The sequence below is a fragment of the Amborella trichopoda genome, chromosome 9 (assembly GCF_054954075.1).
Source record: "Amborella trichopoda isolate Santa Cruz 75 chromosome 9, AtrichopodaSantaCruz75HAP2 v2.0, whole genome shotgun sequence".
Taxonomy (NCBI): Eukaryota; Viridiplantae; Streptophyta; class Magnoliopsida; order Amborellales; family Amborellaceae; genus Amborella; species Amborella trichopoda.
This window is the reverse complement of record NC_142344.1, coordinates 31,743,578-31,761,668: the sequence shown is the minus strand read 5'-3', so window position 1 is coordinate 31,761,668 and position 18,091 is coordinate 31,743,578. Positions and strand designations below refer to the sequence as shown.

Here is an 18,091-nt window from a genome sequence, read left to right as displayed (position 1 = left end):
AAAAAAATCTCGAGGTACTCTATCATAAGTTTTCTTTGTATCAATAAAGATCATGTGAAGGTCTTTTCCCTTCGCCCTAAACTTCTCAACAAGTTGCCTAAGTAGGAAATAGCTTCAATTGTTGATTGCTCTGGCATAAAACTGAATTGGTTTTTTGATACACTCGTTTCATGCCTTAGTCGTTGTTTACTCTCCTACAACTTCATAACTGCTCATAAGTTTGATCCCTCGATAGTTCTCACAATTATGTATGTCTCTTTTGTTCTTGTAAATAGGTGCCATGGTGCTTTTCCTTCATTTTTCTGATATTTTCTTTGTTCTCAACACTTGCGAAAAAACCAGTCAATACTGATCTCCCCCATGCATTTCCAAACTTCTATCGGGATGCCATTTGGTCCTAAAGCGTTTCCTATTCTCCTCTTATTCAAGGTTTTTTTCACTTTTGATATCCTAATTCTACGAATGTATCTATGACCTCCACCCTCATTTATGCTTGCAGTTCCTTCTACCGGAATGTTCCTACTGTGTTTGTTATTTAATAATTTTTGAAAATAAACTCTCCACCTTTCGTTGACCTCTATATCCTTCACCAAGACCATATGTTCCTCATTCTTAATACATTTAATATGGTCTAGATCCCTACACTTTTTTTCTCCCATATTTTCTAATTTGAAGACATCTTTTTCATCTTTTTTTCTTCCCAGTTTACTATGTATCATATTCCTTAAGTTTAGCTTTATTTACTTTTTGTTTAGCATTTTTATTAGTATTTTTACATTCTTCGAAGTTTTGATCATTTCTATTGCATTGCCAAGTTTTATAACGTGATTGTTTCTTGCTGATCCCATAAAGAATCTTAGAGGGAACCGGGTTTAGAGAAATAGTGATCTCGCTCCCGAACACGCTCTCACCTCCAACATATGTGTTCCACCACCAAGTATCCTTATCAGAATCCTAAAACTTCTTTTGTCACTTTCTTAATATAGTCAGCCATGTCATTCCACATAATATTAACCTTTTCAGAGTTCCATTTTCTCATTTTTAAATTCCACCACCTAGTTCGTGGACACCTATTAATTTTAGCCCTTATCCTCTATCTCTTTATGTAAACATTCATAACCAGGAGCCTATATTGCGTAGTCGAACTCTCCCTTGAGATAACCTTACAGCCTTTACATGATGGTCGATTTACTTCTTAACTAGGAAGAAGTCTATCACTAGGAGAGTGATGCTTGGAGAACAACTCTTCCCTCTTGTCAATCGCCTGGATCATGATCATGCTGGAAAAGTGACTGGAATGCTCCTCGAAATGGACCGAACTGAGGTCCTCCACCTCATAGAGTTACTCGACGCCCTCAAGACAAAGGTCTGTGAGGCCATGGAAGTTCCCAGGATGGCACAGGCAGCTGCTCCTTTCGACCACACTGATCAACTCTCCTCTCTCTCTCTCTAAATGAATGAGAATTCAGCATTCTGTCCCGATTCAAAAGAAGGAGAATCAAACCAAATTGAAAGAAAACAAAACATTGGTATTGATATTTGGTTCTTTATTCTGCATTTTTTTCCTTAGTTTCTGTGGGTGTTTTTTTTTTTTTTGAGGGTCCAATTGTTTTTATTAGGGCCACCAGTTAATATTGCATTGATGTCTTGGGTTTGTTATCGTCAGTTTCTTTCCTTGCATTGGACAGGCTGCATTTGGTGTCTAGTGGCTTTCTATAGAGCGATATATTCATGATCTTTCAGGGACTTATAGATATTTCTCTATACATTTTGGTTATAGTTGAAAAAAAAAGAAAAGAAAAAAAAAGGAAGAATTCTATTTGGCTTTTATATGTTCCACTTTTATAGGTTATTAAATGTTCATCTCGCTTTCTAAAGGAAGTGTTTGCTATTGCTAGGTCATAGGCCATAGCAAAATCTAAAATAGCCTCGCCCATCTCATTTCTTTCATAGAATCCATGTTCCCCATGTACCCCTTCATATCCTCTAGTAGTCTTCTCTATATGATCAGTTAAGTCCCCTCCTAAAAAGGTCCTCTCGCCATTTGGTATGTCTTGGATTAGTCCATGCATATCCTCTCAAAATTGTCTTTTAATTCTACCATCTAGTCCTACTTGTGGTGCATAAGTACTAATCACGTTAATTATCTCTTCCCCTAATACAAGTTTAATTAATAGGAACCAATCGTTTAATTAATAGGAGCCTATCACCTACTCTCTTGACATTAACATCTTTTAAATCTGTCTACTATTATGCCTACACCATTTTCATTATTATCTTTTCCTATCTACTAAAGTTTATACCCATCTATTTCCTTAGCTTTTTTCTATTTCTACTTAGTTTCCTATAGACATGCTATATCTATTGCCCTTTGTTTCATTGTATCCACTAACTGCTATATCTATTGCCCTTTGTTTCATTGTATCCACTAACTCAATATTCTTACTTATAAGCATTCCTATATTCCATGTGGTTGGGTGAGTCTTAAGTCTCTTGGATGAGCTTTTTTATCCGTGCTTGTCCAAAATAACGTGGAAACCCTTGCCTATTTTTTCGGCAACCGAGTGGCGCTACAACGTTGCTTCTGGGGAACGCCCTAGTTAATCCTTGCTCATTTCTCATTGTACCCATGTTACGGTACAACGTGTTGCTTATGGGGAACACCCTAGCATAAGCAGATGGCGTAGATTAAGGATTCATGGGAAGTTTTGGCAAGGTTTTTATGTTACCTGCCTACCTAACACAACCCACCTCCTTCACCCGGGCTTGGAATGAGCTAAGGGAAAGTTCAAGGTCCTCACCCTTCTTAAACTGTTGTATTAAAACTGAAATACTAATAAAAATAAATACTAATATCTCACGCTTTCTCTCTTTCTCTCTCTTTTAACATGTTGGATATTACTCTTCTCTTAAAATAGTTTTTCAGGCTATCAAATATTTACCTTAATATATAATAAAATACGGAATTACATTTTCCTATTCGTTATTTGGGTTATCCTACTGTTAGTAGAACTTCGTAATATTTATATTAACATTCCTTAGGGGATAAGAATAGAGAAACTGATGAATGAAAGAGAAATTATTGCAAGAGAGAAAATAATGAGGTGTGTATTTCTCGAAGGAAAAATAAACAAATAAAAAGGGGTGTATTTATCTATTTGTACATAGCAAAATGGGAAAACAAAGAGAAAGTAACAGAGAGGGTAATAGAGCTTATTTTCTGAAATTGAGGGTAAGAGAGCTTTAGATGTGAGATAGAAATGAGCGAAGAGAAAAAAGAGAATGAGATTCAAATATCTGAGAGAGGAAAAGTAATTGAAGGATGTACCTTAAAGAAATGAAAATGGTGCCTCGATTTGTGGTTCTAGGATCGCCTTGAGTAATAGATGCGAAACCTCTGGTCTAGGTTTGCCTTTAGTAATAGAGACCTGAGGTTAACTGTATAGTGAGCATAGACAATAAAAGAGTAGAATTATGAAGAATATGTCATAAAATTTTGTACATTTTGGAAGGTATTTCATTTTCTATAGACTTAAGATTTCTGTATTGAACTGATGCCTTTAGGCAGGTCGCAATTTGTGCATTTCCTAAATATTTTGGGGTTGTATATTTTTCTTATTTTTCTTGTTGTTTATTCTTTTAATTTTAATTTGGGACATACATACTTTTTTGTTTCCTTCTTTGAATTTAGTATACAATTTTTTTTAATTTGGTGTGTAAAATTTACATCACCTTCTCAAGTGTTAAGGTGTGAAATGGCAGATGAAAGAGGCCACAGTGATTGAAAACTTGGCTGAGTCCACTCGGACTCGGCTCCTTGCTGAACCGAGTACCTGGGTGCAACTTGGGCCATTAAAAAAAAAAAAAAAAAAGAACTGCAGAAGTTATTATAAACTTTGGGATGGCTTGTTCCGGATGCCCTCTAGAATTTGACGCTAGCATGATGTTATTTTCTTGACTATCGTAGTTTGCGTGTTATTTGTTAAAGGGAGTCATTGCATCGTTGCGTATGTCCAGTAGCATGTTATTTGTTGAAGGGAGTCATTGCATCATTGCTTATGTCCAATAGGTTATATATATAACCCAGTCTTGGCGTGGCTGATTTTGAATATGAGTTCCATAATCTATGGTCAATATTGGTGTTCCAATTTTTCTAATTCATTTATTGGATTCAGGGAACTGTCAAAGAGCTTTATAGCAAGTGTTGTGAGCTTCTAAAGCTTGATTCCGAGAAGGCAAGAAATGTTTTTACTAGGCTATTTGCTTACCATTTATGCCATGTACTGTACATTAACCATTTTCATTTTGTGCCATTTAACAGGTTCGTATTTGGGATTACTTTAACAAGAAGAGACATGCCTTATTGACCAATTTCGATCAAACACTTGAGGATGCTCAGTTGCAGATGGACCAGGAAGTGAGTGGTTACTTTAGTAATAATTCAATTGTCTTAATAACTTTTGAGGAATGCAATGTATAGCTTCTCACTTGATCAATTATATATCAATTGTCTTAATGACTTTTGAGGAATGCAATGTATAGCTTCTCACTTGATCAATTATATATATATATATATATATATATATATATATATATATATATATATATATATATATATATGGAAAATTCTTTCCAACGCTTATAGGCGAAAATTAATAGTGATTTCCCCTACCCTCATCACCGTCCAAATTTATCGCGCGGTCACAATTGTCAAGTAGTGTTTTATTTTTCATTTTTTTTCTACAAATCGGAATGATCTGAAATTTAGAGGGTATGTACATCTTACTGAGGCGCTTCTAATAAAAATATAAAAAAAAATTATCTGCAAAAAATAAATTGACCAAAATACCCCCAAAACTTCGGGGTATTTTGGTCAATTTTTTTCATTTAAAATATTTTTTTTTATAATTTTTAAAGATTCCCTTATTTTTGATGAATACACGCTCCAAATTTCAGGTCATTCCAATTTGTAGAAACAAAATGAAAAATGAAACACTACCGGACAATTCTTGACCGCGCGATGAACTTTGGACGGTGATGGGGGTAGGCGAAATCACTATATATATATATATATATATATATATATATATATATATATATATAGAACGATGCTAGGGTGAGCCCATGGGCTCATGGAACAGTGTATGCCCAACGGCTCAAATAAAAATGAAAATTAATGAAAAAAATGGATTTTAACGAATTGATTTGTGTCTAGGGGTATTTTTAAAATTTTCTGGAAAAGATGGGAAAATATAAAAGTGAGTATTACTAAGCAAAACAATTTTTAATATTTACCATAATGTAAAGAATATTAAAACAATGTTAAAAAAATCGACTCGACTAACACTTTTTCTTTTAAAGAAAATGAAGAAAATTGAAACACTACCGGGCAACCGTGACCGCACAATGAATTTTGGACGGTGATGAGCATAGGTGAAATCACTGTTTATTTTTGCCCATAGGCGTTGCGTAGTGTTTTCCATATATATATATATATAATGAATAATGTTTCGCCACACTACGAGAGCTGTTGCGGTTTTGCTTGAAACTTTGCAACAACTCTCGTAGAGCCCGTTTTGTTTTCCCATAGTTGTCGTGTGAAAAATCGACCGGTCGATTTATCCACGCTGTTCGAAAAAATCGGACGGCACTGAGCCTCTGGGCAAAAACCCTGTTCATTTTTTTCCCATAGGCATTGTGTAGTGGCTTCTTATATATATATATATATATATATATATATATATATATATATATGGGTGCAGTTGGCATACGGATGCATCCGTAGTTGTAGAGGTAAGGTGCACCTTCAAATTTTATCATGGTATATGATTTTGATGTAAAATGTTCTTAGGATTATATTAAAATCTATTTTTATATCTAATTATAAAATTTTAAATTTCAAAAATGGTTAACATCAAGTAGATCTATAAACATATGAAAATCTTGAAAATGGATGGTGTAGATAATATGCTGTAAAATGCACTATTTTTGAAACTTAAAATCTTTATATTTTTCATGGTTATACATCTCGATGTCGAGATGATCAATCAAAGGGTTTTTCAACATTAAAACTACCTTTTTCGATGGATTTTTGACGTGCATCTGTAGTTCTACATTATAAGGTTGCATCCTTATATAAACTTTTTCCTATATATATATATATATATATATATTGCTAATGCTGTAGAAATTAGCTCTTGGGCGTTTGCAATCTCTTTCCTTTGTGTGTGTGTGTGTGGACGCGTGGCGTGCGTGTGCCTGAGTGTGCACGTGCATATGTGGCTGTGCGTGCGCGTGTGTGCGTTCTTTGTTAAACAAATTGGTAACAACTCATTTTATGCACACTAGAATTTGATAAACCCGTTTTACCATTTTGTGTCCCTGCTCTAGTGTATACCTCTTTGAAGTAGATCATTGTTCGGGTAGGTTTTTGGGATTGTATATTTCCCTTCCAGAATTGACTCTCTACTGGAACCGTGAACAGTTTTCTTGGATGTTATCTTAAGGACGACGGCCATGGGTGTTGTATTCATTGCTTTAGTAGTTAGATATTTTTTTTCAATCCTTTTGCACCAATTCTATATTTCACCTCACGCGTGAAAGTCTTGACTATGCTGATTCTTAGGATAAATGTTTGGCATATACGTCTCATTCTTTTAAGCCTAGTAGTTTAGACATTTATTTTCTACCCCAAAAATGATGTGTTGGTGATCATCTCTTAATCTTGAATTAATTTTATGGCAATGAGAAATCCATTGAGGGCTGTAATAGTTTCTTATTTTACTTTTTTTTAAAATCATTGTTATGCTTTTCATCCAGAACCTGTCCTTTTTCCCCTCCTGCAAAGGCTGTAATCCAGTCAGATGGGTGTTCAAAAATTTGGAAAAACCTTATTAATGAAGTTTTAAATTGATGAACTGTTATGATTTTATTTGATAAGAAACTGCAGACAAACTCATGCACGTGCACACATAATTCTATTATGCATGTATGTACAGCAGTGCATTATGCTTGAATGAGTATTTATATTCTTGTTTAATCTTTTGAGGGAATATGATCTACTGCTTGTTACTTCAAATTTGTTTTCAAAGATGTGGCAGTAGAATGCTATTTTCTTTTCATCCTATGGATTTTAGAATAGATGTATTCTATGTAGCTGTTCTTAGATATTTACGAAGAACATATATGTGCAGATTCTTTTGGAACTTCAAGTTAATGGGAACTGGCCTGATGAGACTTCCAACTCTGTGATGGGAAACGAACTAGCTTTGGTGGCAATTGAACCCTCCAAGTCGTCTTTGACAATTGCTGGAGGCTCCACATACAATGGCCATTCAGAAAGTTATGGCCCAGATTTATTGGGATCTTCAAGCATCCGCAGCAGTAACATGGAAGGAGCACATAAGAATGTAGACGATGCCTCTGAACTTCCGAGTAGTAATGCCAAAGGAAGTGGTGGAGGGTTGACTGGCCTAATAAACCTGGGCAACACTTGCTTTATGAACAGTGCACTTCAATGTTTGGTTCACACACCAAAGCTGGTGGAATTTTTTTTGCAGGACTATAACAAGGAGATTAATCAACACAATCCATTGGGAATGAAGGTATGTGTCCATTTGATTTTGACTTTAGTTCGTAAATCATATTTTGCATTAATTCACATTGGGCATTTCTCTTTAAGAAAGTGCCTGATAAATTATCTAATCTCTGTTGTAGCTGTGCAGGGCGAGCTTGCGAGGGCATTTGGAGACTTATTAAGGGAACTATGGTCCCCTGGAAAATCACCAATTGCACCGCGGGCATTCAAGGCAACGCTTGCTCGATTTGCTTCTCAGTTTAGTGGGTACAACCAACATGATTCTCAAGTTAGTATCATCATCCAATTTTTCATTGATTTACACTAGCTTATTTTGACATTTTCTGGACTTCCTCACTTTCGAGGAAAATTGATCATGATCAAGTGGAAACAATATAACAATAACTACAATGTTGGGGATGGCGAAGTAACAACAACATTGAGATAATGAAAACAGAACAACGTAGTGTAATAAATATTACACATGTTATTGGATTTTGGAACTGCAAGAGTTCACCTTGGTTTTAGTTGTCTATTAAGGCTAGTTTATGTTACTCCACTTCTTTTAATAAGTTATCTTGAAAGCATTCTCTTGATTTATATTTCTCCAAGTGTCTGATTGTGGAAAAGAAATGTATCTTATGGTTAAGCTAATTAGATCAACTTAATGCTAATTAAATCAGTTTAATGCTGATCTTGTAATAATACATGAATGTTCTTATCTTTGCGTACTCAGAATTGAATATCCTGTTTATGCTCTTGGTCTTGTAATCTGTTGAGATTGTAGTTTTGATGGTATGCTATATAATTGACATGCTTAAGTTCTGCTTTTATTAGGAACTTCTGGCGTTTTTGCTTGATGGGCTGCATGAAGACCTAAACCGTGTGATACAGAAACCCTACAGTGTGACAAATGATCCAAATGGACGCCCTGATGAAGACGTTGCAGAGGAGAATTGGGCAAGCCACAAAGCTCGCAATGATTCCATAATTGTGGAGACTTGCCAAGTGAGTCCTATTGTTTGCCTCAGATTTGCTTATATTCTTATTTGTTGTTTTCTTTTTCTTTTAGTTTTTTTTTTTTTTTCCATTTGTTTCTATTTATATATATTATATATATTTTTGCTCTACTTTACCTTTTTCAGTTTTTTAAATTTTAATTTTAGTATTATTTCATCAGATATTGTTATTTCATAACTTTAGAGCTTTATGTCTAAATTTTGTTTCTTTTGACGTGGCTATGACAAGTTTTAAGTTTGGGAACTATCATCAGTTATCTATAGTCATCAATTACTTTCCTCTGACTTTTAAATTTAGCGTATGCACTTTCCCTAGTATAAAGCTTTTTATTTTCAGAATATCAGTTAGTAGACCATTATTTGGCATTTGAGCTATTCTGGCCAAAACACAAGGGGTTTTTCTCAGTGAAAATGGAGTTTGCTTAGTTGGTGCTGTAGAATTGAGATTGTCCATTGAAAAACTACCTTGGATGGAGTAGAAAGTAAACCCTAGCTTTCTATATTTAGGAGTCATGCTCCCATAGTGCAAATTGCTTGCAGTGCGGAGTTGGAGTAGTGGAATTGAGGGTCCAGTTTAACCCTTTATAGACTTCTTTCGACTTGCCTGAGGAGTTCTAATTATACTTTTGCAGGTATCCAATAATTCATCAACTTCCTAAAAGGGTGAAGCTTGGTATGCTGAGCTTAACCGCATTTGTAGGCTATTTGCTTGAAGTCTTCTGGTGTTTGTTTCTCTAAATTTTACATTGATGATCTAATTCATTTTCATATAAGGAGATTTGTTACTTAATGGCTTTGCTATAAGACAACAAGCTTCAAATGGGTTCTTCAAAGCAACCGGTAGGTTTGCAAGTTAGTTATGTAAAAATAGGTTGTCAATTCCTCATGATTGCTAGAATGCTTGTTGCCTATCCAAGTCAACTGGTTTTCTCATTATTCCAATGTTGCTTATAGAAAAGCTCTTTTATAGTAGGGTGCCTCGAAGTGAATCCTTGCATTTATTATATTTTTTCGGTTAAACGAATGTTTTCAGGACTTGAGGTCGAATTTTTTGGGTTTTATGGCCTTTAAAGGCCTACAAAGCTTGTAAAAATGATAACTTGTAATGTAACATGCACTTCAGTGGGAGTGTGTGTTGACTGACCATGAGTTGGGCAGTTTATGGCCCTGGTTATATCCAAAACCCTTACCCCTGGACATGTGGCACTATCGAGAAGTGTTTACAGTGGGTCATCTCTTGTTGAGGTCGGAGAGATGCCTAAGGATAATGTTTGTAGGTTAAGAAAATTGTGTGGCCATGGTTGTAAACCTGTGAGAGAAATGGCCCAACCTTTTACACCTTATGTACACATGACAGCCATATTACTGGGAAGTAGCCCTATAGAGGGATATGTGCACATATGCATAAAGAGAGCTCTCTTTGCACTGTAGTGACAAGTATTGGACTTGCTCTTAAAGGGGGGACTGAAATCCACATTCCATGTTCATGGTTCCATTGTTCATTGTTCAACTTTGACAAGTCAATCATGAGCCCTTGCAATGAAACTGTGGGTCATGAGTCTTTGTTGGGTTGGAAAACAACAATGAATCATAGTTCTTGGGTCAAGTGGAGTACCCTTATTGTCATTAATTTTGACTCATTGATACCAGTCTACTTCTAAATTATTTTATTTTAGTATTAGAAATGCTTTTATAATTTTTTTTTATGAATTTTTCAAAATTTTAAAAATTTATTTCCTTTTGTAAAATCCTTCAAAAGAGCATTTTCGTATTTTCTGAAATTTGGAATGGCACATGTGGGGCCTTGGATCCAGCCCCACTTGTGTGCGTGCCCACCCATGGGTGGGACGTGGTCCACAATGGACCACTTAATCTCTCTTGTTTATGTGACATTTCTTTTTATTAAATATTATTTTAGGGGAATCTTTTTAATATTAAAAGATTGTTTTAATTAGGAGTTGGGTTTTATCAAACCTCTAATTATTTTGACTACCCACAAATTTCGAAAAAATATAAGTATTGGATGGTTATAATTCTAATTTAAATGTAAGTTGGACTTAGGTCAAATTATAAGAGGATAAGATTCCTAATAATCCTTCCAAAATCATGATGGCAGATTTGTGGGATGGATGACTCAGATTTGTTCACCCTCACCCCACAGATTTCCTGAGTTCCTATTGGTCAAGCTGTGTCATTGGATAAGCATACCTAAGGAAGGAATTCTAATCCAAACAGGAGAATGAATTCTTTCTATTTAAACACCATTGACTTCATCTATCCCGAGACACATATTTCTCTCTCCTCCATGCACCAAGTTTCCCTCTCTTTCATTAAAATTTAATTTTCTCTCTTACAATTTCCAAAAAGGGTCATGCCACCCTTTTTTTTTTTTTGGGTAAGTCATGCGACCCAAAATTTGTTATGACAAGGTGGCACATTGAAACCCTAGTTAGGTTTTTGCTATTTGGACAAGAAAAGCGGTATGCCAGCCATAGGAGGTTTCTATGCCTTCAAGCCCAGCGCTAATTTGTTCCTGAGGGTTCCTACAAACCTGAATTAGGTTTTCATGCTCTCTAAAACCCTAGGGTAAGAGATATTGCCTACGAAAGCTTCCCATTTATGAAATTCCAGCAAGATCAAAAGGGACAAAAATGTGCCATCGGTAAGGGAATTGGGTGTGGGGTGGATCAAGACCTGTGAGGTTACCCTCATGCACCTTCTAGTAAGTCTTCTTAAGAGATTTTATTATTTTTCAGTCATATTTCATATTTTTCTGTGAATTTTCAGGAGCAAATATTGTACTCAAAACTATAGTGGAAGATTGTTTATACTCCAGGGTGGTTTTTTATTTGCTTTTGTAGTAAAAGTAACGGTCTTAGGTTGTATTTAAGGTTGTAAATTTAATTTACAACAGTGTATTGGCCTATGTAAGTGGAATTCAGGTATATTGAATAAAAGAAAAAGAAAATGTTTGAATTTAGTTCCACAGAGCCACTCCTTTCAGAATCTAGGAGGGGGGGTGGGGGTCCAGTTTGTTCGAAAGCGACACAAGCAGCAGTTCAAAAAAAAGGGGAAAGTATAAACAATTTATAGAAAGCCGGCAAACGCTTTTAAAACCTGGCCAACTGGCTGGTTCATCCCTCTTTTTTTTTCTCCTGTTTTGATGATTGGACTGGACTGGATCTTGGCCAGGTTCGTGGTTCAACTGGTCAGACCAGTCAGGTTTTTATGACATGGAGTTAAACATGCATCTGCATGTGTTTTCAGAGGCTTTTAGAAACGTTCTTCATTAATTTTTACTTATGCTATGGTTTATAATTTTTGTTGACTTTAATTGTTGATATGCATGCTAGGGTTCATTGGCTTCTTTTATTTCCATTGTTTTACTTCTTCTAAAATAATCCTACATTTCACTTATTCCATTTCTTAAGTCTAAATGGCTCATAATCTCTACAGGGTCAATATAAATCCACAGTGGTTTGTCCAGATTGCAGCAAGGTTTCTGTGACCTTTGATCCATTAATGTACATGTCATTGCCATTACCTTCGACAGCCACAAGAGCAATGACCATTATGGTGTTTTATGGTGATGGGAGTGCTCTCACTATGCCTTTCACTGTAACGGTGCCTAAACAGGGTTGCTGTAAAGATATCATTCAGGCCTTACATGAGCCATGCAGCTTAAATGCTCATGAAAGTTTACTGCTAGCGGAGGTAAGATTTAGTTAAACTGCATACATTCATGTATACTCAGTTATTCTTATTGTACTTACGTCACCTCAAATTTTTTGCAATCCAATTGCTAGGTCTACAACCATCAGATATATCGATACCTAGACAATCCTTTTGAATTAATTTCTGGAATAAAAGATGATGACCACATTGTGGCCTATAGGCTTCCTGCGAACCGCAACAAGTTGCCATTGCTTCAGTTAAAGCATCACAGGAAAGATATGTAAGTTCTTCACTCCTTTTCATGTTAATAACAGTGAATAGATGATATTTGGATCCTGTCTGTATTTCTACCTGCATTGTTTGAGATTTTGGGTGTGATATACTTAACGATATAGAATTGTGCCATGAATTCTCCTGATAATGGATGAACTCTTGATAAAATACTAATTTACAATGTTGTATTTTGCCAATTGGACTCAAGCAACTCTTTTCATATTAGCTGGTGCAAATATCTTAGTACCGTAGTCTGAAAGATCAAGATCCCCTGGCTCTCTACTAGTGTGGTATGGGTTTCGCTCTTATCAGTTTGGTTGTGGGTATATAAGGATATCATGTGAGGGATTTATATAGAGTATGATGGCAATATCACAATAGAGTTGTAAGCAAGCAGCTTTTATGGTGCTATTTGCAAGTTTGAAGGACTATTGTTTTGGTGAATCAAATATTAAGCGAGAGACTGAGGACAATGGGAAAATAAACCATGCATGCAGTGAAAAGAATAAAATCAGTTATGTAAATTTTACTGAAATACAATGAAGTACAAAGATCAAGTATATAATGTGCAAAAAAGAACAAATTTTATTTACGAAACAATAGTAATCAACGCTGGTGGTGACTCAAATCATGAACTGAAGGAAGGAAGTTATATCCACAATCAGTTGTCCCTTGTGTAGTAGTTGGGGCTGAAGAATTCTTAAAGAGAGCTTGGAGTCGGGTTGAAGGAGATGAGGAAATTGCTATTTGGACAAAAGGACGCGTTACCATCCTTTGGTCGTGGGGGTGAACAGCTGAAGTCATTGGAAAGCTGGGGTTCTTTTGTGTGTCAATAGAGGAGTAACATGGCTTTGAAGAGACAATCATGGAGGAGTCTGGATAGGGGAGAAAGGAAAGGTGGGGGGCGTGGTTTGATTTCTTTGATGAACTATTAGATGGTGTTTGGAGGAAAAATTGTTGCCAGTAAATAAACTAGGTCCAGATCGATTGTAAGGGCCTTCTAGGAACTGGTTTTGTGAAGTTTACAAACCTTCATAGACCTGATTTTAATGGCCCTTGTGTATAACATAGTTTACAAACCTTTCATTACTTGCTAAGAGTTCCCTTGTTTGGGAGTAACAAATATAAGGGCCACACAATAAGACCCTTGGGCTTAGAGTGATAGGCCGGAAATATTTTCAGGCTGGCCTTGGCTCAGAATTGGATTTTCAGGCTTGGGTCGGGCTGAGGCCTCCACACAGTTTCAAGCTGGCCCAGCCCTGACCCAAGTCTGGCCCCTTGGCAGCGCTATATATGAAGTTGGCGTAATTTTTAAAAATAAAAGATTGATCATCATTTTTAATTAATAGTTGGATGAAAATTAGTATATTAGGAATATATTATTATACTTATAGATAAATTTACCAAATAAGATTTGATAAAGAAAAGAAAGAAAAAAAAAAAGAGGGAAAAGCATGAGGAAGGGATAGCAAATACCTGTAAGAGCATAAAGAAATAGATGGAGAGAAGTGGGAGAGAGATCAAAAAAATAATTTATTTTTCTTATTTTTTCAAATGGGTTATCTTTTAAGGAATTGGGTTGGTGTGGTGTGAGGTTTTTTGTGGTTAGGGGGTTTGATTTTAGGCTTAGCTGGTTTCAAAAAGACAAGTTAAGCATGGTTGGACTTTTCAGGATCTATTGGGGTAACTTGGCCTTACCTAAAGAAGTCCTACTTTTATGGACTTAAGATTTAGGAAGAGATATGGAGACTACGTGAGAGAAAATAGGGAAATAAGGGGTTATGGAGGATCATAGAGATCCACTTGAGAGAAATAGGGAGATAGATCACGTGGAAGGGAGATAGAGAAGAAAAAGTCCGTCCGAGTTAGAGAGAGAGTTTTATTGGTTCTTTTATTCCTTTTTAGTCTATTTAAAGAAAGATATCCCTCATTGTAAAGATCAGAGAATGAGAATTGAGTAAATTTGATATTGTGAAAAGATTGTTTTTGGGGTGGATTCACCTGCAGACCTTGAGAGAGGGTATATTCTCTCGACCATTTTCTTTTTTAATTTTTATTGTTCGAGTTTTATTTTCTCCCTACATCACTTGTACACTTTTGTTTAAAAAGATGACAAGTTGAAATCCTATGTCAATTTGTAACAAAGTTGGAACTACCATTCCCCACATCTCATTATATGTATTTGATTTTGTAGAAAATTATCTTTTTGATTGATGCAGATTTGAATAATCTTTTTGGATTTGAAGAATTATTGCTTCATTTTTTAATTGATATACATTTATATTTTTCGTTTTTTTGTTGTTGAATATGCATTTATTGCTTTAGTTTTTTTTAACATGCATTTTTCGCTTCTTTTTCTTTGGAAATGTAAAGAATACAGGTGTGTTTTGTTGACTACCTCCAGTGGGACATTGTGCTTCCCCCAACATGAATTTTGGTCACACCATGATCCCATTCTGGTAGAATGGGAACGTGTTTCTTGATCAAGATCACCACCCATATATGGAGATCCCATTAGCTGTGGAGTATAATGTTAGGATTGGGAGTGTAGCCTGTGTTTGTCGCTTATGTCTTTGCATCTAAATTTAAATTCTAGCATTATTTTTGTTTCTCATGATCTCATTGGATGCCAGTGCTTTTGGTGAACCCTTGCAATTGCCATGGAAATTTTATTTATTCAAGGCGTTTTACAATTGAACAAAAAGTTGGTAATGTATCTGTTACCAGTTTTTGTGACAAGTCATCTTAAAATGATGCCATATATTTCAATAATTTTTTTCAGGTATGCACAACATGGTGGACAGCGAAAATTTTTTGGAACACCGCTAATCACTTGCTTACCAGAGGGTGGGTGCACTGGTGCTGTTATTCAAACTGCAGTCAAGGCCTTGTTGGCACCTTTGATGCGAGCTACTGCCTTCCCTCCTCCGAATCTTGTCAAAAGCAAGAAAGAAAGTGGATCGCCTTTGCCAGTCAATGATGACATAAAAATGGAGAATTGCAACCCCAATACAGAGTTCAAGGATGGACCCATAGCATTGGATGCAGTCTCCTCATTTTCCCTTTGGTTAATAGATGACAGGGGTTTCGGCAAGGATGTTCAAATTGAGAATGACACTACCTATAGTTTGACTGCATCATCAAAGACTGTAGTCACAATGAGCTGGTCTGAGAAGGATCTAGATTTGTATGACATCAGCCACCTAGAGGATCTGCCTGAGGTTTTCAAGTTGGGTTATGCAGTGAAGAAAACGAAGCAGGAAACTATTTCCTTATTTTCTTGCTTGGAGGTGTTCCTGAAGGAGGAACCTCTTGGACCAAATGACATGTGGTTAGTTTTGCATACGAAATACATATTTCATTTTCTTCCTTGTGTTTATTCATGGGAAAGTATCCTATGATGCACATGATTATACAAAAGTAATGATTATGACCGTTATCATTGGATGGTGATGGAAAGAGTGGGACTATGTGAACCTGACCTAAGTGGTGGTTTCCATTCTCTCCATCAATTGATTGGACTTTGGATATTAGTTTTTCCATGTTAATATGGATCATAGGCTACATCCTCATGTCATACATCTGTCGTAGCTAAATATTGCTTTTAATGCCAAAGCTGGCAATATTCAATATTTAATTGTGGTTGTCACATGTATTGCCCGTCCATATATACGAAAGCAATGGTTATGACGTTTATCACTGGATGGGGATGGAAAGAGTGGTACTTTGTGGACCTGACCTAAGTGGTGGTTTCCATTCTCTCCATCACTGTCCATCAATTGATTGGGCAGTGATAACACTTTTTATATAAGTTTTTCTATGTTAATATGGATCATAGCCTACATCCTCATGTCATACATCTGTTGTAGCTAGAGATTACTTTTAATGCTAAGGCTGGCAAATGTTCAATATTTAATTGTGGTTATCACAGGTATTGCCCGTCCTGTAAGGCTGATAGACAAGCAATTAAGAAACTTGACTTATGGAGGTTGCCGGATATTCTAGTTGTTCATCTGAAACGATTCTCTTTCAATCGTTATATGAAGACCAAACTTGACACCTTTGTGAACTTCCCTATTCATAATCTTGATCTGACAAAGTATGTGAAGTCCAATACTCCTGACCCTCATGTGTATGAGCTCTATGCAGTGAGCAATCATTATGGTAGCTTGAGTGGTGGTCACTATACGGCATATGTCAAGGTAAATATCCCTAATTTAGGTGGCCTTTATTTGCTTTTTTATTACAAAAAGTACAATTATACAACATAGAGCGTGTATGGTTCAGGCGTGTCTTCACCATCACTGCACCAGGACTGATTGTGGAGATAAATGATTCACCCACCCTAACTCTGTCTGTCAAGTGGATGGAGTAGTTCCACTCGATCTTGTCGGTTGTTGAACCAGACAGTGGAGATGCACTTATGTTATAGTTATACATACTAATGTACATACTCATTCCTTTTTCTTTTCTTTTTTTAATTTCTTTGATTTTTATCATGTGCAGCTCTTTGAAGAGAATAGGTGGTACAATTTTGATGACAGCCACGTTTCTCCAGTTAGTGAAGAAGGCATTAAGACTAGTGCAGCCTATGTACTATTCTATAGGCGAATTAAAAAATGACTCTAGGTTGAGTGAGAACATGGGTGGATCTTCTAGTGAATGCTCCCACCGACGAGTTCTTTTTGATACGTAGATAGTTTTGGTGAGATGAAGTTTTTTGACGGAGCCCATTGTCTCGTGATGAGATGAAGTTTTTCTGATTGTGACCACTGTCTCTAGGCAGTGGGCAATTGCTCTTGCAGCCTAGGCAGCATTATTTGCTCCACCCAGTGCCCTGAGATGAAGTTTTGGCCGCTGTCTCAGTTTGTACTGAGTTGAGATATTGAAATTGAAACCGAGCTAGAGAGAAGGGCAAGAACAGGAAAATATTGTGGAAGAGAGTTTGGGATGTGGTTGCATGTTTTTGGAAATCAGGCTTGACCTAGGGTAGCCAATAAGCTTGCTGTACTGTTCATTTTGATGGAAGGAATTGGTCATTGAGATCGGAAATTATAATGAAAGATGAGATATATTCATATCTTGTGTGGATGAAGGCGTACTGGTAGTCGACTAAAGGGTCTGTTGGGCGGAAATTTTTGAGAGTCCAATGGAAGAGGGGTTTTTCAAGATTGTTTCAGTCAGTCAGAATGTCTCATATGTTTTTCTATGTAGACCTTGATATCATAATAATCTGTACACTGAGGAACAATTATATGGCTAATGCTGCTTAGATTGAGAGACCTCAGAATAGTTGCGTGGTCATGCATGCATCTATAAATTAGAACATGTGTATGCGTGGGAGTGTTGCCTGAAGTCATGGAAACGTTGCATTATTGACAATTGGTTTCGAGAAATTGATGTAGTGAAAACGTAGTACCAAAAGTTAATCCGAGCGAGGAAACTCTAGTAGAACGTAAAGTTCAAAGAAGAGTTCCACCAAACCCTAATCCCCTTTGAGGTGAAAGTGGGTAATAATAATTATTACAATGAGGAAATCCAAAAAGCA

General features: G+C 36.2%; 1 protein-coding gene across 5 annotated transcripts in view; it reads left to right on the top strand.

Moving 5' to 3' along the window:
- The window catches only part of LOC18428505 (ubiquitin carboxyl-terminal hydrolase 9), a 31,640-nt gene extending 13,810 nt beyond the window's left edge, over positions 1-17,830 (top strand). For 2 of the 5 annotated variants that reach the window (XM_020663770.2, XM_006837776.4), the window contains 10 exons: positions 4,176-4,235; positions 4,322-4,417; positions 7,194-7,604; positions 7,725-7,865; positions 8,414-8,584; positions 12,052-12,309; positions 12,402-12,550; positions 15,326-15,874; positions 16,475-16,745; positions 17,050-17,830. In XM_020663770.2, the coding sequence (XP_020519429.2) occupies positions 4,176-4,235; positions 4,322-4,417; positions 7,194-7,604; positions 7,725-7,865; positions 8,414-8,584; positions 12,052-12,309; positions 12,402-12,550; positions 15,326-15,874; positions 16,475-16,745; positions 17,050-17,166 (2,223 nt within the window). In that variant the 3' untranslated portion in view covers positions 17,167-17,830. Of the gene's footprint in view, positions 1-4,175; positions 4,236-4,321; positions 4,418-7,193; positions 7,605-7,724; positions 7,866-8,413; positions 8,585-9,227; positions 9,437-12,051; positions 12,310-12,401; positions 12,551-15,325; positions 15,875-16,474; positions 16,746-16,830 lie in introns of those variants that run through there. The other 3 variants (XM_088846738.1, XM_088846740.1, XM_088846739.1) reach the window with 3 other exon arrangements.
- Positions 17,831-18,091: the final 261 nt, after the last annotated feature.